Source organism: Sorex fumeus, unplaced genomic scaffold (assembly GCF_029834395.1).
Source record: "Sorex fumeus unplaced genomic scaffold, SorFum_2.1 ptg000048l, whole genome shotgun sequence".
Taxonomy (NCBI): Eukaryota; Metazoa; Chordata; class Mammalia; order Eulipotyphla; family Soricidae; genus Sorex; species Sorex fumeus.
Window position 1 is genome coordinate 5,976,766 of NW_026606105.1, and position 27,874 is coordinate 6,004,639.

Genomic DNA, 27,874 nt, shown 5'->3' on the forward strand with positions numbered 1-27,874 from the left:
AAATGATTTATATGCTGTCAATTCAGAGGCAAGGAAGTGGTGAATGAAATAATTCACTGTGTCATAAAACCCTGAATACAAACCCAGGGAAATGCACCCAATCTAGCTGAAAATGAACTGTAATATCTAGAGAGAGAAATTTTTATTTGTAAAACTTCTTGTTTGAGTATGTGAGAACACTCTATTGCAAAAAATTTTTGGTAATCACAGTGGGATTTACTACCAAGTGGACCAATTGCATCTGATATATACAAAGTCTTTCTTAATGATCACTACTAGGAGATTAAAGTTCAGCCATACAGCTGCTTAGACACACAGAAATAAACATGCCATCTGTGTGTGCACAAGCAAAACACACACTTACAATCCATATGCCATCATACTTCAGGCTCTTTTCGGGTTCCCGGGTATTGGTGTGTAATTCTTTCAACTCATTCTTCCACCAGTTTATAGCTGAAGTTCGGAAAAAGTCTGGGAAAGCTGCATGAGCTCGGTACAGCTGTCACATAAAAACAAAATAGAATTTAATCATAATCAAAAAAATTAATAATTAAGTAGTAATTTAATATAATAATTAGATATAATTTATTCTAATCAAGTCTATTGGGCAGCAATAGGCATTTACTGAAAACTCAGGCAAAGTCTTTAACTATGGATTATCAAAAGAAAATAAAACATAACAGTGCAAAGCCTAAATAATTTGAGTTTATTCCTATTACAATGAGATAGCATGGGCCGGACTGATAGCATAGAGGGTAGAGCATTTGCCTTGCATGCGGTCAACCAAGCTTCAATTCCTCTGCCCTCTCGGAGAGCCCGGCAAGCTACTGAGAGTATTCTGCCCTCATGGCAAAGCCTGGCAAGCTACCTGGCATATTTGATATGCCAAATTAAGTAACAACAAGTCTCACAATGGAGAAGTTACTGGTGCCTGCTCGAGCAAATCGATGAACAATGTACAGTGCTACAGTGCTACAATGAGGATGAAGGGGGAAAAAGCATAATTTAAATGGTTTCCTAGCATTTGGAAAGCAGCCATTAGACTTCCAACACTGTGAATTCACTGTCTTTTGTATTAAATGTTCAACCCTCAACTCTCCCCTGCAGTGTCCTCAGCATTCCTTTGACATGTAGAATGGGCTGGAGAGACACAGTCTGGGAAGGAGAGACATCTGCTGCTCAGTCTACAGATTGGAAAGCAAGAGCCTGATTGTCTTCGTCTCCTGTCTCCTTACCACTGAGAAAGAGGGAGACTGAATTGTATTAGACTAGACTATTTAACTAATATCCACCTGTGTTTTCTGTAGCTTCAGAATAAATTGAAAACTTAATTGTGAATCTAGTAATTGGGAGAAGGTAAGAAGAAGTTTTAGCCTTCCTCACCATTGACTGATCATCCCTAAATAATGAATAAATTATTCATATCTTCATTTTAACTTGGAAGTTATCCTTAACCAATACAAAAAGAGCAAGGACCTTATGCCTTATTCCACTGGTTCTGTTTGACCAGCGAAACCAGACAAAATAAATGCTACTAATGTATAATAAATTGTGGGGTTCAGAGTTGCCCCCCAATGAGCGGCTCTCTAGCATGGCCCCAGAGGCACATGGACCTAATTCAAAACTCAGGAGCTTTCAGCAGAAATGTAAATGGACTATGCATTAAGCGACTGTGCTGTGCCTCCCTCGCCACAGGAGGGAAAGGGTGTCTGTCTCTTCCACCTTCTCCTCCCCCCCCTCACCCAAAGCAGAGTGGCCGCCACCTCAGAGCTTATTGGACAGTCAGGAATGAGCCGGTAGTGATGGGGCAACTGCCACCTCACGGGATTGGGGGCAAAACTGGCATGTCCTTTCTCCCCTGCCGAGTCCACGAGTTGCCCCCCATGAGCGGCTCTCCGACACAACCATTGACCTAGAGGCACACAAACCAATCTCAGAACTCTGCGGCTTTTGGCAGAAATCCCTCCAGACTTAATTAGTAAAATGCCAGAAATCCAAAATATTAGTAAAATATCAGAAATCCAAACATCATGTGGTTCTCATAACCAGCAATACAAAACAAATTATTTCACAATGCCTTTTCAGCAGATCTGATTGTTGGCAGAAAATTCCAAATAATAATGGTGCATCTTTTGTCAGAATAATGAATGTAATCAAAGTAGAGATAGAGTTAAGTGGAAATCATCTGCCTCACAGGCATAGGGGATGGGTTCTTGGTGGTGGAAAATATGCACTGGTGAAGGGATGGGTGTTTGATCATTGTATGACAGAGACTTAAACCTGAAAGTTTTGTAACTTTTCTAAAAATGATCCAATAAATAAATGTAAATAAATAAATAAATAATTTGTAGGGTTCAATAGCGATAGCACATTCTTTTATTGGTGACGGAATCTCTTTCCCAGTCAAGTGATTTAAAAGCCTAGGATCTGGCATGAAAACAGATACACAAACCAATGAAACAAAATTTAATCCCAGAAATTAATGTACAGAGATAGTCAATTGATCTTTAGCGTAAGGGTACCAGAACACACAATGGAGTGATGATACCACAGGTACAACATTTGCCTTGCAAGCCGCTGACTAGGGTTAGATCCCTGGGGCCACTTTGGTTGCCCAATACCACCAGGAGTGATCCCTGAGGTCAGAGTCAGGAAAAAAAAAAGCCCTGATCACTGCCAGGCATAGCCCTCAAACAAACAAATGAATCTTTTCTTTTTGTGATAGTACAGAGGATAAGACTTTCCTTGCATGCAGCCCACCTGCATGTATACTAATGAGTTCAATCCCCCATATCCCATATGATTTCATGAAGACTGACAGGAGTAATTTCTGAGTGCAAAGTCATAAGTAACTCTGGGTACCACTTGGTGTGCTCCCCCCAAAAGAAGATACATAAGTGTTTAGGATATAATATATAATGATGTGACAGTTATTGCTGATGTTGTACATGTAAAACATATATCTTAACCATGCTCAACAAATACACATCCAATGGGTAACTATATAAGGTGATGGTATATAATAAACCTATTATCATTATTTTAATATATATGTGCATGTGCATGCATATAAAATATCTCTATTATTTACTTCATAATTTTATTAGTCAATTATACTTCAATTAAGCTGGAGGCAGTGATATTTTTAAAAAGTAAATAAAAATCAAGGGGTACATGGCTTGGAACTTCTCTGATCTGGCAGATTCCTGTGTGCATATGGCTTGCCACCTAAACTAAAGTGATCATGGTCACGGTCCTCCCGTTGTTCATCGATTTGCTCAAGTGGGCCCAGTAACATCTCCATCATGAGACTTGTTGTTACTGTGTTTGGCATATTGAGTATATCACAGGTAGCTTGCGAGGCTCTGCCCTGCGGGCGAGATACTCTCAGTAGCTTGGCGGGCTCTCTGAGAGGGGCGGAGGAATCAAACTCGAGTCGGCCATGTTGGCTGCGTGCAAGGCAAATGCCCTACTGTTGTGCTATCGCTCCAGCCCAACTAAAGTGATCTTCTATGGAAAAACAGGGAACATGAAGCGAGGTATTCTCCCTAGAATCCTTCTCTGAGATCAATTATAAGTAAGAACTTGTTCTCGATTGGGAGCAAGTTTCAACATAGACTAGCACTGGAACAAAGAACAAAGTAGAGAAACCGAAGGAAGAGGAGTGTGGTGGTAATGAGTGAATAGGGAAGAGCCTGTTCAAGAAAGAAAGATGTGCAGAGAAGACCCAAGCCCTGAAGATGGGAGCAGGGGTGAAAAAACAACAAAACACAGCAGCAAGAAACCTACTAAATCTGGTAGAAGACAATAGTTTTTGGAGGTATTGTCACTGTCACTGTCCTCCCATTGTTCTTCGATTTGCTGGAGTGGGCACCAGTAACATTGTGAGACTTGTTGTTACTGTGCTTGGCATATAGAATACATCACAGGGAGCTTGCCTGGCTTTGCCATGCAGGCGAGATACTCTAGGCAGCTTGCCGGGCTCTCCGAGAGGGGCAGAGGAATCGAACTTGGGTTGGCCAGGTCGGCCAAGTACAAGGCAAACATCCTGTCCGCTGTGCTATTGCTCCAGCCCTTTTTGGACGTATTACCCAGGGGCAATTTCATGCATCTTTGAATCTGACAACCTTGAATTTTAAATTCCCTCTGTTACTTGAAACCATGAACAAGTCATGTCATCTCTGAGTCACTAAACTGAGGGTAGTAATACCCACCTCCCAATTAGAAACAAAAAAGATGATGTAAAATAATTGTTACCTAGGGAGACATACAAGACAGGCTCCCTGAGGTTATTCCCTCACTATACCCACACATCCAAGGCAAAAAATTCAGCAAACTAAATAAGATTGAATCTTGATGACAACCCTGAATTTCTCATGCCCACCAAGAACCCTTTACCTTCACTTGAGTATCCCAGTCTAGAGAACTGTTTATAACAACACCGGGTAAATCAGGCCAGACCTATGAAAAGAAAAATGTTCAGAAGCAAAGCACTAGGTAATTTCTCTCACCCCAGTATCTCCTAAGAAACTGTACATCGTGGTCCTAGGAGTGATACATTTTTATTTTCAGGTAAGATTGATTTGGGGGAAAAGTAGACACCATGATGTATGCAGTTCTTTAAAAATTCTTAACCATGCTGATAAACACTGATCGAGAAAGTTACTACATCTGACTCAAAACTGCAATGGGAAAATCCAAGAAACCACCCGCTCACACTAGTACCAACACCCCAGCAAAGGTTCAGAAATCAACAATGGTTATACCTTTCCCCAGACAATGCTTCCATCACTTGGATCCTTGATGAAAACATCATTCTCTTTCCCCAACTCAAATGCAGGATAGGGCTGAGTCTCATTGCCAGAAATGGCTGGATCCTGAAATGAATTCACACAGGTGAGGAGAGAAAAGCCAAAGATGGAGAATTGCTCAGAAGATGACTCAAAAGAGAAGGCATTGCCTCCCCTTGGACCCTATGAATATGCGTAAATGGACACATACATATTTTTTATTAAGGTAGCCTTGGCTTTCACTCCAATTCTGCACTATTTAAGTGTGTTACCCCCACTCCCACAGCCAATGTATCAATATTCCTTCTTCACAGTCCATTAGACCTAGGAATCTCTGTTCAAAAGAAGCAGAAGATAAAGCATTCTCCACCAATCCCCATGGGCTTTCCTAAGGCAACTCCTCATGTTCCCATGGGCACTGACCAGAATGAGGATGATTCGCATCCCATCGTTCTTTATGCGATTAATCAGCTCTGGGAAGCCCTTAAACTTGGGGTTGAGGGTGAAGTCCAGCTGTCGCTCCATGTAGTCAATGTCAGAGTATTGCACATCCTGGGGAGGGGAAATGCACAAGAAACTGAGACTGCTGGCTTAAACATCCCGATTCTAGGTGAAAACCCCCCTCCACCAAGTGATAATGTGTCAAGTGGCTTCTTTCTTTAAAACTCTAGTTTTGTTATTTGTTAAGTTGTAGTCTAGGAAATTCATCCAATTTTCTAGTTTATTGTCATAAAATGAAGTGGGGGCAAGAATAAATCAACAAAATAGAAAAATATAGTGATAAGACCTATCTGCTAGGGATATGATAAAAATAAAAGAAAACAATGAATGATAAACTGCCTTGTAATGGCCGATGGTTAAAAGGATCAGTTTTCTTATGATCAAAACCTGTTTTCAGATGCACAAGAGAAGAAAAGAGTGTGTTTCCATAGGTGCTTCTTCCAAAGAGATCCCTACATTAGACTCTGGATCAGCTCAGACTTCAGGGAACAGTGGCCGAAGTTCTCAAAAAGATTTTACCTATAACCACTGTGATGTACTGGATTTGGCCCTGGTTTTGTTCGTGTAATAAACAAAAGTACTATTGGGGAAATCTTCTGTTCTTATGGCACCAAGATTGTTCATAACTAAATGATTTTTGAGGCAATTTAAGAGATGTGGAGGTATGACATAGTACAAAAGAACCCTTGGTTGTTGGAAATGATCACTCTGGGCAGGAAATGAGTGTTGAAGTTGGTAAAGGGATAAACTTTCAGTATCTGTGTTGCAAACCAGAATGGCCAAAATGAGAGAGACAGAGAGAGAGAAAGAGAGAGAGAAAAAGAGAGAAATAGAAGTAGTTTCCAGAGAGACAGGAGTGGGGTGGTAGGAAAACTGGGACAATTGGTAGTGGGAAATGCACACTGGTGAAGGGGACGGGTGTTGGAACATTATATGACTGAAATCCAATCATGGACAAATTTGTGACTGTGTATTTCACTGTGATTCAATTAAAAGAATATTCTTTATAGAGTGTTAACTAGAATTCATCTGCCTCACAGGGACGGGGAGGGGTGGGGGGTGGGGTTTTATTGGGGTTCTTCATGGTAAAAAATAAGTATTAAGTATTGGTAAAGTATTGGTATTGGTAAAGGGAAATGTGTTTGATATTTGCATGACTGAGACATAAACCTGAAAGCTTTGTAACCTTTCCCACAGTGATTCAATAAATAAAAAAAAAAGAATTTTTCTGGTGAGTAAACGCTGAATACATACCTCTTTTTATAATTCTGAATATTTCCAATTAAAAATAAAATACACCCCAGCAAAAAAAAAATAAAAAAATAAAAGAATATTCTTTAAAAGAAAACAAAAAAAGAACCCTTGGTTGGCTATAAGGGTCCCTCCCTTGGTGAATCACATGAATCTAGATGGGGACAGTAATCTCCCAGAAATGCTGGATTGGGGTGAGTTCTTCATGGTATTATGTGAGAAAGATCTTTGCAACTTGATTGACTAGCTCCCTTCCCAATCAAACGAATGAATCCAGTACTGGCTCTTAGGAGGTTTCAGAGCTAGCACACCACAGATTAAGAACTTACATAGGGGATCTGGGCAGCCACCATTCTATCATACAAATCGGCAATCTCTGAATCATTCTGGTATCCATAACGGCAGAGCTGAAATCCCAAGGACCAGTAAGGAACCATCACTGGGCGACCAACTAGCTAGAAAAATAAATAAACCATATTAGTAATTAAACGGGAAGGTCTGTATTAAGGAAAACAAAAGAAAAGGGGCACTTTAAAATTGCCCCAAGAATAACACCCAAGAATAGCTGTGATAAATACCAGGAGGTTCAGTCCATGGCTTGGAGGCCAGCTGCACACTCTAGGGGCAAAGACAGCTCTGATAGAGAAGGGAGTACCAAATAAACGGTGCTGGGAAGATCCGCCCAGGATGGGAGATGCTTGCTGAAAGTAGACTATAGAACGAACAAGATTGCCACCCAATGCCTCTTTTGCAAACCACAGCACCCAAAAGGAGAGAGAAAACAAAAGGGAGTTCCCTGCCACAGAGGCAGGGCAGGATGGGGGGATGGTGGGTGGGAGGGATACTGGGATTGGTGGGGGTGGAGAATGGGCACTTGTGGAGGGATGGGTACTTGATCATTGTATAACTGAAATCCAAGCACAAAAATTTGTAAGTCTACAACTGTACCTCATGGTGTTTCACTAATAAAAAATAAATAAATAAATAAATAAATTTTTTTAAAAAGTGCCCCAAGTCTGAGAGTCAACAAATTTAATTCTAGAGAGAAATTAAGTGTGCAAAGCTCCTCTCATCTGGGAGAAAGCATCCTACTAGGCTTGATTACACTCTGTAGAATTTAGGAGAAATACGGTCTGATTCTGATATCTAGGAGCATCCTAACATATTAGCTAATAACAGAATCTAAACGCCAAAGGGCCTGGGTTACAAACAGGCTCCATCCTGTTGGCTAATATGACTCAGAAAAATTTAACTATCCTTTATATACATTTAGTTTCTTCTCCCACAGTTAGAGATAATAACAGTATTTGATTCATACTGGTTTGGAGGATGATGAAATAAGTGAAAAAATGTTCTGATATTCAGCAAATATCTCAGAGATATTCCATAGGTTTTACATATAAGTTACTGCTGCCACCAAGACAGCTGTCATGGTCACTATGACCAACAGAGTCACCAATCAAATCTTTCGTTACTGCCACTTCTATCAGCCCTAACACCATCACCATTACTACATCATGGCCAGAATCTTAACCACTGCTTCCATCATTGTGACAGTCACCACAACCATCATCATCATCACCATCATTCCTCATTATCACATCTACCACCACAATCACCATCACTATTTTTATGGCCTCCACAACCAATGTCATTACTACTATTTATGCCACTCTCAGAGGCTTTGAGATGATAAGAACTGGATGTTTATTTGGATTTCACTTATTGTTGCTGTGTTGCTTGATCTATAAACCTGTATCTCAGAAACATCAACAATTCCAGTTACTATTTGAGAGCTGTACTAATGAATATGGGTGTGGGCACTCATAAAATATTATCTAAACACATGGTAATCAATTAAACTAAAACTTACCTCAGTGTATTGCTGAGTGACAAGTTCTGGAGTGGGCCCCAAGACCACATAAAAGTCCAGAATTCCTCCTATGGTACGATATGTTACAGCTGGCATGGGCTGGAATGTCACATCTGAAATTATAGGAAAGTACCAACTGGGTTAGAAAGTTTCAAGGTGTGGGATTCCCCTTGAATTCATTCTATGTTCTCCCACTTCCTTAGTATTACATGTAATACTAAGTATTACATGTATTATATGTAATACTAAGAGGAAGTATTTTTATTATACCTACACAGAGTTGAAAAGTCAGTAACATGGTCCTACCTGGATTTTCCCCATTGCTGTGTTTTATTGAATATGTCTGATAAGCCAGCTCATTTTATATTATTATTGTAACTTAGAATAACTTAAGTCTTAGAAAATTTTCCTCTTACATAACCATCCTGTATTGCCAAAATCAAGAAGCTGACATAATAGAATACAATTGATCAGCTAGAGAACTTTAGATGTCCCCAGTTTTCATGTGTATGTTTTTCACACACCACTTCCTGATTTTCCTCCCTTTTCTCAATATACCATACAAATTTTCTTCATCCCATAAGTCCCTCAGAGTACGCACTCTAACCCACAGTTTCACCAGTAATTCAAAATACACCAACATCTCTCACTGGATCTAAAGTCCTTTGGGTTTGTAAGTGTTCACTTAGTTTTGCTATCCCTGTTTTTGTAATTTTAGCCAAGTAAAAGTTGGGCTGGTTTTTGTTGTTGCATGTTACTGAATAGAAATAAATAGAAAGATTATCCAGAAAGAAAAATAACAATAATAACTGCCCAGAAGATAATAATTTTGTCTGCAGGGAGCATCTAGATTAAACACACACTAAAATTCCTCAAGAAGGATTTCTTCCCAAAAAACAAGGGGGAGATGCTGGCATTCTCTTACCCATGGCATTGCTGTTTAGCAGGAGCACCCCGTGGGCATTGCCCTCCTCCTCCATGGCCATGTAGTAGGGTTGGACACCATAAGAATTCTTCAGGTACTAAGAGAGTCATGTGAGATAGTTGGTTAGAAGGGACTGTGCCAGGGAGAGAAACAACAAAATCACAAGAGTAGTTATATCTAGACTTATGTGAAATAAATAATAAGCAAAGGAGTCTAAAAATTGTCCCACATGTCTATAAGCAGAACATGACCTTCCAAGTGGAGTATTGGAAGACAGAGCATGAAGGAAATTCTATGTGGGTGAAGAGAAGCCAAGTCACGGGATGCCAGAGGCTCTGCTCTTACCCCAGGGGGTTCGTCTCGGGAAAACATCCCCCAGGTGCGCCAGTTCAAGTCTCTTCGGAAAGACGTGTGCTCATTCTCCCCAAAGCCATAGAGATAGGTGGAGGGGAGGCGCGTGGAGATACGAATGAACATGTCATTGAAAGTGAAGCCAAGGACGCGGGAGTCCCATCTGCAACACACACCAAAAAAAGGGCATATTTAGGAAAAAGTCATTCTATTGATTTTGAGCAGTTAACTTTCCAAGGACAATCAGACTTTTGGTTCTCTCCTCCTATTCAAAATACAGGGGGAGGGAAGCCTATTTGATAAAAATAATCATAGTTGTCCTGTGACCAACCTGAATTTGATTGCTTTTGTCCCCAATGTCCCCTGAGGATACATAAGAGTAATTTCTGAGCACAGAGAAAGGAGTGAACCCTGAATATCACCAGGTGTAGCCCCCAATCCCCTAATAATAATAATAATAATAATAATAATAATTGTTCTGGCTAAAAATACAGGAACTAGGCTGGAGCAATAGCACAGCTGTAGGGCGTTTACCTTGCATGCAGCCAACATGACTGACCCGAGTTTGATTCCTCCGCCCCTCTCAGAGAGCTCGGCAAGCTACCGAGAGTATCTCGCCCTCACGGCAGAGCCTGGCAAGCTACCCGTGATGTATTCGATATGCAAAACACAGTAACAACAAAGTCTCCAATGGAGATGTTACTGGGCCCGCTTGAGCAAATCGATGAATAATGGGAGGACAGTGACAGTGACAGTGACAATGACAGCCTTTGCTTTATTTTCCTTGACTGCTAGTTCTTTTCAGTTCTCCCTTCAGAACATCAAGTCTTATTACACATCTTTGATTGCTGGCACTCCTTTCCACTCAAAGAACTGCTCTTGCTCCCCTAGGAAGATATTTTTAAAGAGACTTCTCTAGGGCTAGAGAGACAGTATAAACATTAAGGCCTTGCACATAACCAACCCTAGTTCAATTCCCAGCACCACATATGCACCCCAAAATATGGCCAGAGCGATCCTGGCACACAGAACCATGTCTAAGCCAGTCCTGAGCATTACTGAGAGTGACAGAAGTCAAAAATTAAATGATGCGCATCTTCTCTATGACTCCCTGGTTTATAGTCCTTAGTGATTTTTTTTCATTGATCACATGAATCACACAATTCCCAGCTCCACTTCCCATCACATAAGTTCCTTATTCATAATTTAGCTCAAATAGATTGGACTTCTGTCCCTCTTTTCATGCTGGCTTTGCTCCTGTCTTTGGTTCTGGGCACTTACTAATACGTTTATCTCAAGTTTACCAACCCTTCTCCTAGATCACCATGTAGTGGAGCCTTGTTCTTATCTAAGTCATATATTAACATTGCTATAACAATGTTATTAACATGGCCCCCCAGCGCCATGTAATACCATAAACGGCCAAGACCCAGAGACTATAAAACCTAGCTCCGGGAAGCTCATGAATGCATTTATGGCTGCGTGACATCTTTTTTTTTTTTATCTCATTCTTAGTTTGGACAACTTGGCAGGCAAATGAATGTAACTTGCCCACACGGTAGAGTTTGGCAAACTCCCCGTGGCGTACCCAATATGACAAATATCAGTAACAATGATGGGTCTCATTCTCCTAACCCTGAAAGAGCTTTGAATATGGCACTTTTTAAAATCTCAGGGCTAGGATGAAGGAGACGTTACTGGTGCCTGCTCGAGGGAATCGATGAAAAACAGGATGAACGTGATCGTTATTAACATTAATTTGATTATACTTAGGTATGAGGTCTACAATAGTGTTAACATTTATCAAACCTCACCACCAACAAAGTACCCAAGACCCCCCACCAATATTCATACATTAATTCCTGTCTATCTCTTCATTCTCCTACAACCCCTTCCCGGACATCAACTACGTAATCTCAGTCCTGTAATCCAAGGCTAGGTGTTTGTCAGTGTTAGATACTGTCCACTCCCTGTCTTTTGCTGTGGTTTGCTCTGCATACCAAAGGTGATTGAGATCTGATACTGCCCTTCCTCTCTGACTTATTTGAGTTATTTGACCTAACATGATATACTCTATATTCATTCATTTATCTGTCATTGGATATGTAAATCGTTTTAAATCCTAGTTATTACACTCAGTGCAGCAATGATACTGGATCATACACAAAAATTCATTCAAAGTTGAATGAAAATGTTAGTAATTCATAAAACAAGTGAAGGAAAAATATCTGCAGAATTCTCCAAATATGAAGTCATTTTTTAGACTCCATTAGCAAAAATAACAAAAATGGGTACTACATCAAATTACAAGTTTGACAGGGTCAAAAGTAAAAACCACTCCCATAAGTGGGAGAAAACAGTTCTACACCGTACATCAGATAAAAGACTAATATCCACACTACATCAAGCACTCCAATGCTCAACAACAACAAAAAAATAAGGCCCATCAAAAAAGAAGATACATCAAAATATTGGAAAAGGAGATAAACCAATACTTCCCCCAAAGGGACATATGGCCAACCATGCCACCAGGCATAATTAAAGCATGTTTATTGTAATTTACTGGTGTAATACAAATTAGAATTTCAATGAGATACCATTTAACAGTATGGAAAATGGTATACATAAAAAAAATGGAAACAATCAGTGTTGGCTGGGATGCAGTGAAAAAGGAATCTTCACAGAGGTAGGGCATTTGCATTACAAGCAGCCAACATGGCCGACCCGAGTTTGATTCCTCCGCCCCTCTCAGAGAGCCCGGCAAGCTACTGAGAGTATCTCGCCCACACGGCAGAGCCTGGCAAGCTACCCGTGACGTATTCGATATGCCAAACACAGTAACAACAAAGTCTCACAATGGAGACGTTACTGGGCCCGCTCGAGAAAATCGATGAACAACGGGAGGACCGTGACCGTGACCATTCACTATTGGTGCCAATGCCTCTGTGGAAAATAGTATGGAGACTTCTCAAAAAATACATATAGGTATCAACATTATATATATATATATATGACTTTCATATGACCCAGTGATTAATTTCTTGGCATCTGCCTCCAAAACACAAAATCATTCATTTGAGCAGGTCTATTTTAATGTCACTTCCTTAAAGAGGTTTATTTTAAACATAGCATCAAAAGTATAGCATCCTAGGGTCACCAGGTTTTTTTCCTACATAGTAGCTGCACAATTTTAAACTCCATTGTGCAGATTTTGAGTTTATATTTGTTACTTGCTAATTACATTTTCTTTGGTCATGAGAAGAGAGAACTCATTTTCTACAACCACCTTCTACAACATATCTTAAATGAAGCCCCAGGTCTCTGCTACTGCCTTGGTAATTACACTTAGTGGGCTGAACATTTCTTGACAAAAAGAATTGATATAAAAGGATGGACGATGTGATGTTTTGACTCAGAATATGACCTGCAGTGACATGAATGTAGAAAGACAATTAATCAACACCAATTCCAAAACCAGACATGGAGATACTTGCATGGTGGTGCCTGTGCTCTTCCGAATAATTAAAATCCCAAATGGATTGTCTGCAATTTCGACTTCATAAAGTCTACCTTCAGGGGTGCTGGATGGAGTATTGGGTAAGTTGAGAGGAACTGGGACTTCATAGCGTTTGTTGTTGGGATCATAAATCTAGAATAGAGGAAATAGACTGTAGGTGAGAACAGTACTTTTGAAAACTACCGTTCATAGAATTTTGACCTTTTTGACAAAGTCTGAAGGCCTTACCTTCATGCTCATTTGGATTTTATTGACATGCCAAAGAATAATATCAGAATTAACATGATTCAAATCTATTGCATTTTATTTCTAAGGAATGTATTAATATGGAAATACAATCATTTTGATACTGGTTAGTTGGTGCTTATGTATATATGAATATGTTTTCAGTGCATCGTATTTAAATGCACAAGTATATACAAATACCTGAAAATTTCCAAACTGAAAAAAAAGAATACCCTCCAAAAACATTAACTCTACTTTGATTAGAAAAATTACTGCCCTTGCTAAATTGATTCATTATGTATCCGTTCTATTTCTGCTTGCCATACTACTAAACTGAAGAAGATGTTGTCTTTAAGAAGAGAATGATCACCAAAAGAAAATGAAAAGGACATGGGAAGGGGGGCGTTCCTGGCTCGTCCTTCATGCCCTACTGAGGTCATGGGTTGCCACCCACGAGCGGCTCTCCGGCATGGCCATGGCTCCAGAAGCACAAGGACTTAATGCAGAGCCCGGAAGCTTGCAGCAGAAAAGTGAATGGACTGTGCGTTAATCCAGGGCTCCATGGCTCCAGAGCCACAGAAACCAATCTCATAATTATCTTGCCCTCGGCAGAAATACTTCCAGGCTTAATAAGTAAAATATCAGAAATCCAAACTCGTGGCTGCGCGACATCATTTGGTTCTTGTAACCAGGTGTAGAAAACAAATTATTTTGCAATGCCTTTTCAGCAGGTCCGATTTTGGGGTGTAAACTCTAAACAATAATGGTGCATCTTTTGTCGAAACAATCTAATCAAAGTAGATAGAATGCTAACTAGAATTCATCTGCCTCACAGGCATTGGGAGGGGTGGGAGGGGGAGTGTATTGGGGTTCTTGGTGTTGAAAAATAATTACTGGTGAAGGGAAATGTGTTTGATCATTGCATGACCGAGACTTAAACCTGAAAGCTTTGTAACTTTTCCCACAGTGATTCAATAAATACATTTTTAAAAATTTTTTTAAAAAGAAAAAAAAAGAAAATGAAAAGGACCACCACATAGGACTCTATGGACTGAGGGAAGAAAATGTCTCCTGCTATATCTAGGTAACAGGGACAGTTTAGAGGGGAAAATATAGGCCGAGTATAAAAAACTTCCAACCATTAACTAAATAAAGAAAAAAAGAACACATAGAAAAACACATGCAAAGACACAGAGAATTAAAATAGATTAGAAAGAGGAAAACATTGTGGAGAGAGCTACTATATAGTCAGACTAAACAGTGGAGAAGAAGCACAGCAAGGAATTTAGGCAAATTTATTTATTTCAGGCCCAGTTCAATCCTCCCCTGTCTCAGCACTATGATGATCACCTTTATGGCTAATTGAAAGAGCATCATCCTTGATGAGATGTTGTAAAAGAAACCAGTACAGTTTAGTATGAGATTATGAGAACCTTTTAGGCAAGCTACATTGGCTTCCTTCATTCATTCCCTCACTCTCTCAATAAACATCTGAATGCTAACTATCTAACATACGCTATGCCAGAGTTCAGAAACGTAAAGATGAAAGGACAAATATCTGCCTCTGAAAAATAATTTTGCAGAAAAATAGATGTAAAGATAGTCCATCGGTATTATATTTTATTCCTAGAAACCAAAAGATCACTACACTGTTCTGGCTATTTTCACAGATCCCCCAAATTCGGTATCTAAAATGGAACTCAGTCTTATTTTACATAAGCCCAAAACAAACCTTTTCAATGATCCCAGACCAATGAATGTTACCACCTTGTTACCACCTTGTGTAGAGGTGCAAAGTAGGGACCCAGTGTTTTTCCAGCTCTTTCCTCTCTCAGCTGACCAACCTATGATCAGTCACCAAATCCTAGCATCCTACTTCCTAACTCTCCCAAAGTTGAACACTGTTCTGTATCTCTTTCCCTGTATCAGGTCTCACTCAGCTGGATCCCGCACATGAATCAACTAACTCATCACCTCCCAATATGACTCTCCTTTTGCATTATTGCCCTCCTGATCATTTTCTTTCTGCATTAGTACTTGCCAGATGGGAAGATATCTGCCTGTTCTCTGATTGCTTTTAGATAATGAAATGGCAGTCAGGAGAGTTTAGAAGAGCACACTTCTCTCAGGATTCAGTTACAATGACTAGCAAAGCTTTGTGGAACTTAGAAAACTGTCACTAATACTTGACATTTATACTGTAAACACTTACCTTGAACTGCAGCATCTCATTCTTATGGTAGGTGACACTCAGACTGAGCTGTGTCACAGGTGTTGAGGGGAAAGCACTAGCAGGAGCCTGGGGCTTTAGGGTGAGGGAAGCTGTAATCCCATTTTGTAGTTTCTGAATATTGTGGACATTGTATAGACTGTCCTTAAAATAACAGTAAGGGACTCGCTCAGCATTGGTTTCCTGGAAAGTAAAGTCAAAGTTAGTTTCACAACGGTCTGAGGATAAACAGATAAAAGGGTTTAGAGAAGGCATTTTATAGGAAGGAAAATCAGACATTTCCCAATACCTGAAATTCTATCACTGATGCATATCCCGAGTCTGAATCTCCTTGTATCATATGCACTCCTCAGTAGTCACATAGTTTGAATTCTTAGCCATCATGTAAAATATGTGTAAAAACGAAAACATCCCCTCCACATTCCCTCCCTCTTCCTACTGATCCTTCACATTCAGAAGAAAAATTTAGATTTCTTTCAGAATTCCTTTCTTTTCAAGGATTATAAGGGCTGACATGGGAACTGGTGCTATGCTAACAAATGGTAAAGTATAAAGGCCTTAATGTCAGTTAACACAATGGTTACCTCCCAGATACAACCACGTGCAATGCATTTCTCCTCGGTGGCACCATCCTGGTCAGGGTAACAGTCTATTTTATCTTCATTCCTTGTTAGTTCCCACTCCACGGTATACATTTCTCCCAGGATAAGATTAAGTTTTGTGATTTTGGCGATCTGTATGAATAGAAAGAGAGCAAGTAAAGGCATGCTCAGAACTTGCAAGAGCTGACAAGCTCAGATAGATCCTTCTAGTTTGGATATCTCAGATCTTTGTTCTTTAACCACGCTGGAGCCATAGCCATAGCACAGCGGGTAGGGCATTTGTCTTGCATGTGGCTAACCCAGGTTTGAGTCCTCTGTCCGTCTCTGAGAGCCTGGCAAGTTACTGAGAGTATCCCACCAGCACAGCATTGCCTGGCAAGCTAGCCATGGCGTATTTGATATGTCAAAAACAGTAACAACAAGTCTCACAATGGAGAAATTACTGGTGCCCACTCGAGAAAATCGATGAACAACTGGACGACAGTGCTACAGTGCTACATCTTCAGACTAGCACACCTGTTCTACCTACTGGTCTGTGGATTGGCAGTTAAAACCATGGCAGCAAACTAACTAGGGGTTTTCAACCCCAACTTCAAAACAGTACGGCTCCATGGACAGTGGTTGAGATCACTTAGACCCTTCGAAGTCTGATCACAAATTCAATCCAAACTGATCCTTTTCCAAAAGTGAATCTTGCCTATTCTATTTGTACACGTATGGATTAACACAAAGCTATTTTAAGTCCTTAGAATCCTTAGATGGGTTTGTTCTACTTTCTCAGTCTGAGTGTTTCATCTGTGTAAATGCTCGTTTTAGAAAAACCATTCCTGCTTGTAGAATACTTTGATAGTTGCCCGCCCCGTGTAAAAGTTTCCCTCTTAGTCACTTTTTCCTCTTTGGAAAACAAAATTTTCAGAAACGAACTAACTGTTGAATTCACAGACCTTAGCTATGGGTTTTTGGTTTTTGGTTTTTGTTTTTTTTTTAATTTATTTTTTTTATCAGTGAGACATATGAGGTATAGTTGTAGACTTACAAATTTTTGTACTTGGGTTTCAATTATACAATGATCAAATGTCCATCCCTCCACCAGTGCCCATTTCCCACCACCACGGATCCCAGTATCCCTCCCACTCCCCATCCCCCCCATCTCACCCTGCCTCTGTAGCAGGGTATTCCCTTTTGTTCTCTCTTATTGGATGTTGTGGTTTGCAAAAGAGGCAATGGGTGACAATAATGTTTGGTCTATAGTCTACTTTCAGCATGCTTCTCCCATCCTGGGCGGATCCTCCCAACATCATTAATCATCAGGGAGATGCAGATCAAAATCACAATGAGATATCATTTCACACCACAGAGACTGGCCCATATCCATAAGAACAAAAGCAACTGGTGCTGGCGTGGATGTGGCGAGAAAGGGACCCTCCATCACTGTTGGTGGGAATGCCAACTGGTTCAGCCCTTTTGGAAAACAGTATGGACGATTCTCAAAAAATTAGAAATTGAGCTCCCATTTGACCCAGCGATACCACTCCTGGGAATTTATCCCAGAGAGGCAAAAAAGTATAGTCGAAATGACATCTGCAATTGTTTGTTCATTGCAGCACTCTTTACATTAGCTATGGGTTTTTGGACGAGTTGGCCAATCTATACTCTCTTGCTTTAGGAGTCTATTCCTTTTTATCTTTTCCTCCCTGAATACTCTTTTATTCTCCTGTAACTAACTCCATTATAGCTATAACTAAGAAGTTCACAGAGGAAAAACATCCTCAATCCTGACAATGCCGAGACCTGAACTAGTGCCAGCCCCACTTCCAAAATGGGGTGGGGGGATGTGCACTGTCTCTCTAATTCATTCTAACCCAGTCACTCCTCTTCTCCAAACCTTCTGTCTTTCCTAACCAGGTATTAAAGCATGCCTTGGTCCATCAAAAATTCATGCAACTTTGTCAGAAAAGAACATTGTAAACTATGAAAATCTTAATCGGCTATCCCAATAAATGGACTTTTACCTGTAGTTTATCATCATAAGTGACTTCAGGAGACATTTGAGTTGGAGCACCATTGTGTTTCACTGTTACATTAATAATACGTGTGATCCCGAGTATTTTAATATCTTGAAATTCTAAATTATTAGGATCTTTGTAGGTTGAAGGCAAAGGCTTCATATCCAAGCGGTTCTATAAAACAAGCACAAGTGTTTACCAATAACACACAGGTTCTCAAACAATATATTTTAGGCCACCTACCCAAAGCTTTCTAATGGCTTTTAGCTGTTATTACTAATATTTACTCAGTAAATAAAAACATAAGTTAATAATCCATGTATATGTGAGGGATAAAGATAAGAGATATATAGCAACATAGACAACCATTCTTAAAACAGAACTTTTAAAGACTGACTGCCTTGAGATTCAAGTATTATGAGCCAAATCATAAACTAAATGTGCTCATCTGTAGTCATAAAAACATATGACTAAAAATGTAATTATACACATGAGCTAATAGACAAATCTCACACCCAAATTTTATAAAAATATGCTACTGTGGACTAGAAAGATCACTCAAACGACTGGAGCAGATGCTTCGTATGCAGGACCTCAGGGTTTACTCCTCAACACCAATAGCATGCTTCCCAAGCATGGTACCAGGAGTAGTCCCCAAGTGTCACTAGCTGAGGCCAAAAACAACAATAACAAATACAACACACAACACACACAGCACTCACGTTGATGACAGAAAACTCATAGAAGATATGTTTGTCTTGGGCCAAAGTACCTGAAAGTGAGAGAAAAGTGAGTCAGACTGCTGTCTGCTTGCCATGATGGAACAGATTTTACCCTGGTTCTCCAAGAAGCTACCTCTGATGAATGACAAGACCAAGGCCAAGCCTCATTTTGACCTTTTCTTTCAACTTGAAGTATTTTCCACTGGAGTCTTAGGTGAATCCGTTCCCTATGCTTAAGTTATAGTAACATCAGTATGAAACATGGCTAAGGTGCCCCACAGCTAGATCGAGGCACCTTCACAAAGTGCTTTCTTAACAGGGGTGCTAAGAGTGTGAAGTTAGTGTTTCACTAACAGGAGTGTGTCCTTCATGTTGTTTACATTAGTTCACAAGTATTTGGAGAAAAAAACATAAAGTAACAAAATAGGAGACTAACACCCAAGAATGGCTGAGATTAGTACCAAGAATTTTACTCCATGGCTTGGAGGCCAACCACATATGCTAGGGGAAAAGGGAGCTCAGATAAAGAAGGAAGCACCAAATAAAGGGTGTTGGGAGAATCCTCCCAGGATGGGAGAAGCATGCTGAAAGTAGACTCTAGACCAAACATGATTGTCACCCATTACCTCTTTTGCAAACCACAACACCCAATAGGAGAGAGAGAACAAAATGGAATGCCCTGCCACAGAGGCAGGATGGGATGGGAGGGATGGGGGGATGGGGGTGGGAGGTATACTGGGATCCGTGGTGGTGGGAAATGGGCACTGGTGGAGGGATGGGTATTTGATCATTGTATAATTGAAACCCAAGCACAAAAATTTGTAAGTCTACAACTGTACCTCATGGTGTATCGCTAATAAAAATTTTTTTTAAAAGATTCTTATTAGCAAAAAAAAATGGCAGGAAGGGTAAAGCCTCTCTCTCAGAAGTTCTTTGCAATACAAAGAAAACTTAGAACTACATAACTCAGCAGTGTAAAAGTTCTAAGAGGTAGACATGTGTTTTCTTTCCACCTTTGGTCCCTGTGCCACCACCTCTAGGCATTACACCTCAAACCAAACTTCTCGAGAATGGTTAACAGTTCTGTGCCTAGTGAGATTTCTTCCATTGTGGAGTGGTGGAGTAGCTCAAAGATGCAGGCTTGGGTGTAGCAACATGGCAGTAATAGCGCTCACCTGTCGATTCTCCATCATCCCAGAAGAGTTCACCTTTCGCTTGTCTTTTCTCATCCAGGGCAATGATGAGACCAAGAGGGTTCTTTCGGCTGTGGAAAATAATACATGTATGAGACAGGCTTAGAATTCAAAGAATTTTTTTCCACAGATTTCAACTCAGGAAGATTAGCCACAGCAGAAGGTTCTGTTTCTTCATATATGTCAAGATCAAAAGGAGCCTCTTCCAGTAGAATCAGAGTCTTCAGTCAGAGAAGATAAGAATACCCTCAAAGACTGGGAAGGAGCTGAAATTTAAGTCCCCGAATCACTGCAATAGGGACAATTAAAGCTGTGGATGCAGCTATTCTTTAGAATACAGATGACTAGAAGATAAAGAAATTGTAGACAATAATTGGTTCAAAAGGATGATGACATACAAAAGAGCCTGGGGATGTATCTCAGTGATAAAACACTTGTCTTGCATATATGAGACATTGCGTTTAATCCTCAGTTTCACACACACACACACACACACACACGTTTATTGCACTTGGGGAACTTACATATTTTCCCTCATTGAAAATTGTTTTATACGATCTGAAGAGAAACCAGAGCAGGATTATTAAAACCCAGATCCCGGAAGGGAACACCCCAGAGTCTCCTGCCCCCGCGCCTGGCTGTCCTCTCTGGGGCCCCTTGGAGGGGAGCGGGTTGAGTTTCCCTCCTTGCCCCGACCAGGGCTCTAGAAGCCAAAGACCTCCAGAACCAGCCACCACCAAGCTGAGACTACTCTCCACATGCATGAAGGTATTGGCAGAGGAACAAAGGCATGCGGGTTCTGGGGCTGAGATCTCCAAGCCTGCTCGGATCGGGGCTGAGCATCCTCCACCCAGATCCTCCATATTCCAGTAGGCAGGGGTCACACCCACCAACTGGCCCCCTGGCGCCGTGTAATCCCATCAATGGCCAAGACCCAGAGACTATAAAACCCAGCTCCTGGACATCTAATTATCTCATGCTTACTTTGGACAACTGGCAGGCTACTGAATGTAATCTGCCCACACAGCAGAGTCTGGCAAACTCCCCGTGGCGTACCCAATATGCCAAATACCAGTAACAATAATGGGTCTCATTCTCCTAACCCTGAAAGAGCCTTGAATCTCAGGGCTAGGACGAAGGAGACGTTACTGGGGCCTGCTCGAGACAATCAATGAACAGCAGGATGGTCGTGATCTTGATTGTGAAAATTGCTTTGACTCCCAAACCAATAAAACTGATTAAAAATCATTTTATGTAATGACAACTTTCCTAATTTGATTCTCCGTTTGTTTTAACAGAAGAGTGAAACAATTGGTATCCAGCTTTATATTATAGAAATCACAAAATAATATTTCAAAAGCACTAAAAGCTGAAAAAAGAAATAACTCTAGAGAAAGGCCATTTCAGTCTATGGTTTTCAATGGCTGTTCTGCTGGTCTATCGATACCTAACTCCCAATTTCCTGCTCCTGCTTAATCCTCCAGTGACCCCACATTCAGCATTGTGGTCTTTTAGAGTTCAACTTTCCACTCTGTCTTCTGAAAGTCAACTATATTATTGACTTTCATGTAACACATGTTTGTTGAGAATCTTTCATTTACTAAGAAGTCCAAGAGATCCAAATACAAATAGACCATAGCTCTAAAGAGGATCTAGAATATTAGAAGACAAATTCAACAATTTTCGTCAATGAAGCAGAATGTAAAGTGTGACTCAGAAGGTAAAGTACTTATAAGAATGCAGAATGATGGGGTGCCCTAAAAGACGTGGCTGAGACCCCTCCCCATCCCAAGGCACCCAGTCCTGGCAGCCCAAAGCCTCCAGAACTCAACTGCCACCATTCTCATAGCCATTCTCCACATGTACGAACCGAATCTCAGCCCCAAGTGAACCTATTCCTGGACACTTCATACCACATACCCTACCCATATTTTAAGAGCACCGCACCATATTTGATGGGGTTCAAAGTAGAAGGCAACCAGTCTTAGAGGGAAATATTTTTTACATATGTGTGTATATATATATATATATATACCACTGTATCACTGTCATCCCATTATTCATCGATTTACTCAAGTGGGTGCCAGTAACGTCTCAGTTTATCCCAGCCCTGGGATTTGATTTAATTTGATTTATATTTTTTACATTTTTTTTATTAGTGAAACACCATGAGGTACAGTTGTAGACTTACAAACTTTCGTGCTTGGGTTTCAGTTATACAATGATCGAGTATTCATTCTCCACCAGTGCCCATTTTTCACCACCAATGAACCCAGTAGCCCTCCCACCTCCCAACTCATCCCCCCTACCCTGCCCCACCTCTGTGGCAGGGCATTTCCTTTTGCTCTCTCTTTCCTTTAGGATGTTGTGCTTTGCAATAGAGGTATTGAGTGGCATCATGTTCGGTCTATAGTCTACTTTCAACATGCATCTCGCACCCTGATCGAATCCTCCAAACACCCTTTACTTGGAGTTCCCTTCACTATCTGAGCTGCCTTTTCCCCCCAGTATCTGCTGCCGGCTTCCAAGCCATGGAGCAGACCTCCTGGTACTTATCTCAACAATTCTTGAATGTTAGTCTCCCATTCTGTAACTTTATATTCCTCAGATGAGTGCAGACTTTCTACATCTGTCCCTCTCTTTCTGACTCATTTCACTTACCAGCCCTCAGATTTTAAAAACCTCTCCTTACTCGGCTTTCCCAACAATCGTAGGCTTTTTCAGGGTCAGGGGAATGAGACCCCATAACCATGCCACTGGATTCTGCACCAGGCTGGTTTTCACTCGGGGGGGCGCCCCAGAGCGGGTGCAGGTGAGAGCCCTCCCCGCTGCAAGGAACCCAGCCTCCACAACCGACCTCCATTACCCAACTGCCACCATGCTCCAGGCCGCTTTCCACAACTCTGACACATCATAAAACACTCCCGACCCATTTTCCATAAAATCGTAGAGGGAAATATATTTATGTGCCTCTCAGAGGGCCCAGCCAGCTATCAAGAGTATCCCACCCACACAGCAGAGTCTGACAAGCTCCCTGTGGCGTATTAGATATGCCAAAAAATAATATAACAGATCTCATACACACACACACATACACACACACACACATACACACACACACACAAGGTTCAACCTTTAAAAGCATGTTAGTGATCTCTTATAGAAAGGCTAAATGGCCCTTCAGTGAAACTTTTTGTAGCATTTTCAGCAGTCTTTCATAACAAACAATACAAAATATATATACTACAATACAAAATATATACTACTACTTTATAAAATCCCCATGCCAGAGCCTAATAAGTTCCTTGTAGCTTATTTGATATGCCAAAAACAGTAACAACAAGTCTTACAATGGAGACATTACTGGTGCCCACTCAAGCAAATCGATGAACAACAGGACGACAGTGCTACAGTACTACTTTATAAAATAAAAAAAATAAATGAAAAGAACTCAGAATGACATTTCTAGGGGTTCCAAGACCTAGATGATCCAGAAAGAACCACATGCTCAAATACTGCCTGATCCCAGATTACCTACAACACAATATCCTTGATCACTGACTTAGCGGAGTCCTGACTTCTGACCTAAGGTAGTGAAAATTATTTCTACAGGAAGGGACCCATGTTTAGATGAACAAATTTGAAAACAAAAAGTTGTTAATAAGCATACAAAGAAACTGTCTAGCACATAGGATTATATTCACCTAATGACTTGAGGTAGTAGAATTTTCAGATATAGAGTATAAAACAATGATAATTGAACTACTTAATATTACAGATATAAGAAAAATCATCTATGGATCAAGAGAGTCCAGGAAAAAAATGCTCAGAAATTTGATGGTGGCATCACTCCCTCTGTTGCAAGGGTTGGAGACGATCTCTGCAGGTGAAATTGGAGTTAAATGTGAAGGATAACAGTGAGTATAGCAAAGTGTAGCCAGGTATGGTCAAGACAAAGAAAGAAAGTAAAAATTGAACAATAGATGTAGTAAAATAAATGGGTATATTTAAGAAGAGAGATATTTTGGTGATCCTTGTCCATAGAGTATATTAAGGAGAGATAGTGGTTGGGTTGTTTGTTTTTGTTTGTTTGTGTGTGTTTTAGTAGGGCCTCCCAAATAGTGTTTGGGGGCTCTTAGGGTCACTCCTGGTAATTTTCAGCAAACCAGACTGGTGAGTCAATGCAAAAAGCAAGAAGATGGTGTTTCTAGGGCCCTGCCGGAACACAGATCACCAGGACAGGCTCAGCAGGAATCAGGGGAAGACATGGCTTTTAAGTTAATGTGGAAGCATGGTGTGAATGGCCCTAAGCACTATTCAGATAAATAGCCCTTGAACTTTAATTAGGAGTAAAACAAACTGAAGTTTTTCATTTTGAATAGATGCTTTTGGTATCTGAATGCAGAAGAGCCTAAAGGTGGATGATAGAGAAAAGGAAACCAACTGGTCTTAAACATAAATGTGTTTTTCATAAATATCATTAGGACAAAATCTACATTTTGTAAAATCAAAAAGAAAAGGAAGCTCAAATACTGGCTCCAGTCTCCAATCAATTTGCTGTCTGTTAAAAACACTGAAATTCTTTAAGAGACAGATACAGAGTGAGCCTCCTTAGTAGGAAGGGAGTCTGTGATTTGAGACTTAAATCAGGGCAATGGGAGAACTGGAACATGAGGAGACAGAAAGTTCACAAGTAACTTTTAAGCCCATTTCGTATCACAAAATTACTCCGTGGGAGAAAATGAAACATTGAGGTAATAGGAAAGGGAAGATGGACCTCCACCCCATTCCACCCCCTTCACACACACACACACACACACACACACACACACACACACACACACACCAATAATGTAAAAATGAAAGTAAATGAAGCAAAAGCACAGCATGATGGATGGATGGTTGGGCTGGGGCAGAACTCATTTGCTGAAATTGAGAGGTTTTAGGGCCAATGTTCCAGCAGTTCTGACCAAAATACCACTGATATTTTTGACCATATAGTAGCCAGTGTGTTTTGAAGAGAAATGCAATAGATTTAGGAGGTGCAGAGATTAAGTTTTTTGTTTTTACAATCATTTTTTAAAAAACTCTAAATCACAGATTTCTTAAACAATGATACCAGGGCATTAGTCATCCAGGGAACCCCAGAGTAGAACTGGTGAACCCAGCACCTTCCCAAGCAAAGCCCCAGCAGCCGAAAACCTCCACACTCCACAATTGCTGCCATTCTCATGGCTGGACTTCACTACTCCGAATAAGCCTCATCCAGAAATTTAACTGTTTAAAAACTGAGTCATGCAGGTTTTGTGACTGAAATCTCTAGGTTCTCAGAGAGGATGACTACCTCTCCACACCTCCCTGTTCTTCTGGAAGCCTCAGCAGTCATGCCCATGAACTGCCTCTGGTGCCAAATAAACTCATTAAACGACAATGATCCAGAGACTCATAAATGAATCTTGAAAGTTGCAGAGATGCTTCCGGATTCCATGCCAGGCTGAGTCATCAATGGCACCCAAAATCACCATCCAGTATCTTTCCGTTCAAAATGTTTTGAATTCCTGGAGCGCACAGCCTCATTTGCAGCCATGCAACATCTCAAACTTTACATCACTGATAAACCAGGAGTAGCACACCACATTGGATGGGATGTAAAATAGATGACAACCAATCTCAATTAACAAAATATAAGCACACAAATTTTAACCTGTAACAACGTTTTAGTGAACTTTTATACAAGGGCTTAATGATTGACTCCCGGGTTGAGATACAGCAATCTTCACACACGTTCTTCCAAGGAAATATTTTTTGATCATTTTTCTGAGAATTATTTATAACAATGAATGTAAAAAAAATTATTCAGGGCCTGTGATAGGTACAGGCTTGAACGGTGGTTGAGAAAATTGGAAACAACGGTGGTGGGAAGGTGCAATGGTGGAGATATTGGTGATGAAATGTTGAGTGTAACATATAATTATGAACAATTTATTTTAATAAATAAATTTTTAAAACTTTTAAAAAAGAATACGCCAGGGGGGGCTGGAATGATAGTACAGAGATTAGGGCATTAGCATTGCACGCAGCCAACCCGGGTTTGATTCCCGGCATCCCATATGGTCCCCTAAGCACCGCCAGGAGTAATTCCTGAGTACAAAGCCAAGAGGTAACCCCTGTGCATCTCTGGGAGTGATCCAAAATGCAAGAAAAACAAAAGAACATGCCACGGGAGAATATTAGACAGAGAGAGGGAGAGAGAGAGAGAAAGAGAGAGAAGTGCCTGTCATTGAGGCAGACGAGGGAGTGCAGGCTGGAAGAAAACTGGGGACTGGTGATAGGAAATGTACACTGGTGAAGGGACAAAGGGATGAATATTGGAATTTTTTATGACTGAACCCCAATCATAAACAACTTTGCAGCTTTGTTTCTCAGAGTGATACAATAAGAAAAGAAGAAGCTACCATGCACAACCCAAGGGGCAGCTTGATGACACACACCCCTAAGCCAAACACACACATACCCTAGAGATCTTCCTCTCCACCACTCACACCATGCTTTAGCTTCTCCCATTGGATAACACATAAAAACAGTTTGCTCAGCTTTATCATCATTTCTGTTCAGTGGAAACTCCCAACTGGGCAGTACCTGGCCTCTGTGGTTGTCGCTGGCTGTTGGGTGGGGAAGATGTAGCCTCCTCGGAGGTGCAGTCCAATTTTGTCTTCAGGAAGCTCCATGGACTTTCTTTCCTTCCTCCCGTTCAGTATAGCCCCCTGAGGCAGGCAGACAAAGCCAATACCTTAGTCCCATCACAGACTCACCTCTAGTTTATGTGCTCAGTTATCCACACTTCTCTTATCTCTCTACCCAACTCAATGACTTGTTTAATCAATCATGCATTAGAAGAAGAAAATTCAGAGTAATCAGTTTTACATTGGCTGGGAAATTTTGAGAACATTTTGATCAAAATGAGGCTACTAGATAAATATTATAGAAATTGTTCTTTCCTACAACAAGTAATCTGACTACCAATCAAGGTCAAATTGTCCATTGGTCCCCTCAATAATTTACTGAATAATATACTGAAGTTGACCTTGTGCTAAAATACAGTATATGGAAGTATTTTTTCAGATATTATCAAGATTCTAACAAAGCAACCTAGACTTACTTCTTTAATTTAGCTACAGATTTGCAGCAAACACTAGGGAAACACTACTCAGTCATACAAATGGATGTGCTTGTGCACACCTTCTCTTATAGCTGCAGCTTGTCCTCAGGGAGTTTAAGAAAAAGTCAAAGATACTCACAGTCTCATAATCATACCAGACAGCATCGGGTACATATGCCTCCACTTGGACTGCACCCTGGAATCAAAAAAGATATTGTTCTTCATTTCTAATATTTACTAAGGAATGTTTTTTACTTCGCATTTAACTGAGTACATAAATGGCCTTTGTTTTTGTTATCAAATAGCTCCTATCCTCTGTCTTCTGATAGGAATAGTAGCAATAACTTGGCAAACATTCCTCCACCCCGAAAGGCAAAAGACATATTTATTTTTATCTTCATCATTATCATAATTTATGGAGCATATTATGCTTTAAAAAACCTTCAGATTTGGGGACCAGAGAAATATTACAGTGGGTAGGGCAGTTGCCTTGTATGTGGACAGCACGGGTTCAATCAATAGTATCCCA

The 27,874-nt window shown here is 40.5% G+C and overlaps 1 protein-coding gene across 1 annotated transcript in view; it reads right to left on the minus strand.

The window, feature by feature from the left end:
- The window catches only part of MGAM (maltase-glucoamylase), a 271,108-nt gene that overhangs the window by 215,054 nt on the left and 28,180 nt on the right, over window positions 1–27,874 (minus strand). Inside the window, 16 exon segments of the mRNA XM_056123959.1 lie at window positions 365–499; window positions 4,399–4,461; window positions 4,767–4,877; window positions 5,214–5,342; window positions 6,872–6,997; window positions 8,416–8,528; window positions 9,341–9,437; window positions 9,686–9,854; window positions 13,186–13,340; window positions 15,646–15,846; window positions 16,248–16,397; window positions 18,278–18,445; window positions 18,994–19,043; window positions 20,169–20,257; window positions 26,826–26,950; window positions 27,485–27,541. Of these exon segments, the coding sequence (XP_055979934.1) occupies window positions 365–499; window positions 4,399–4,461; window positions 4,767–4,877; window positions 5,214–5,342; window positions 6,872–6,997; window positions 8,416–8,528; window positions 9,341–9,437; window positions 9,686–9,854; window positions 13,186–13,340; window positions 15,646–15,846; window positions 16,248–16,397; window positions 18,278–18,445; window positions 18,994–19,043; window positions 20,169–20,257; window positions 26,826–26,950; window positions 27,485–27,541 (1,938 nt within the window).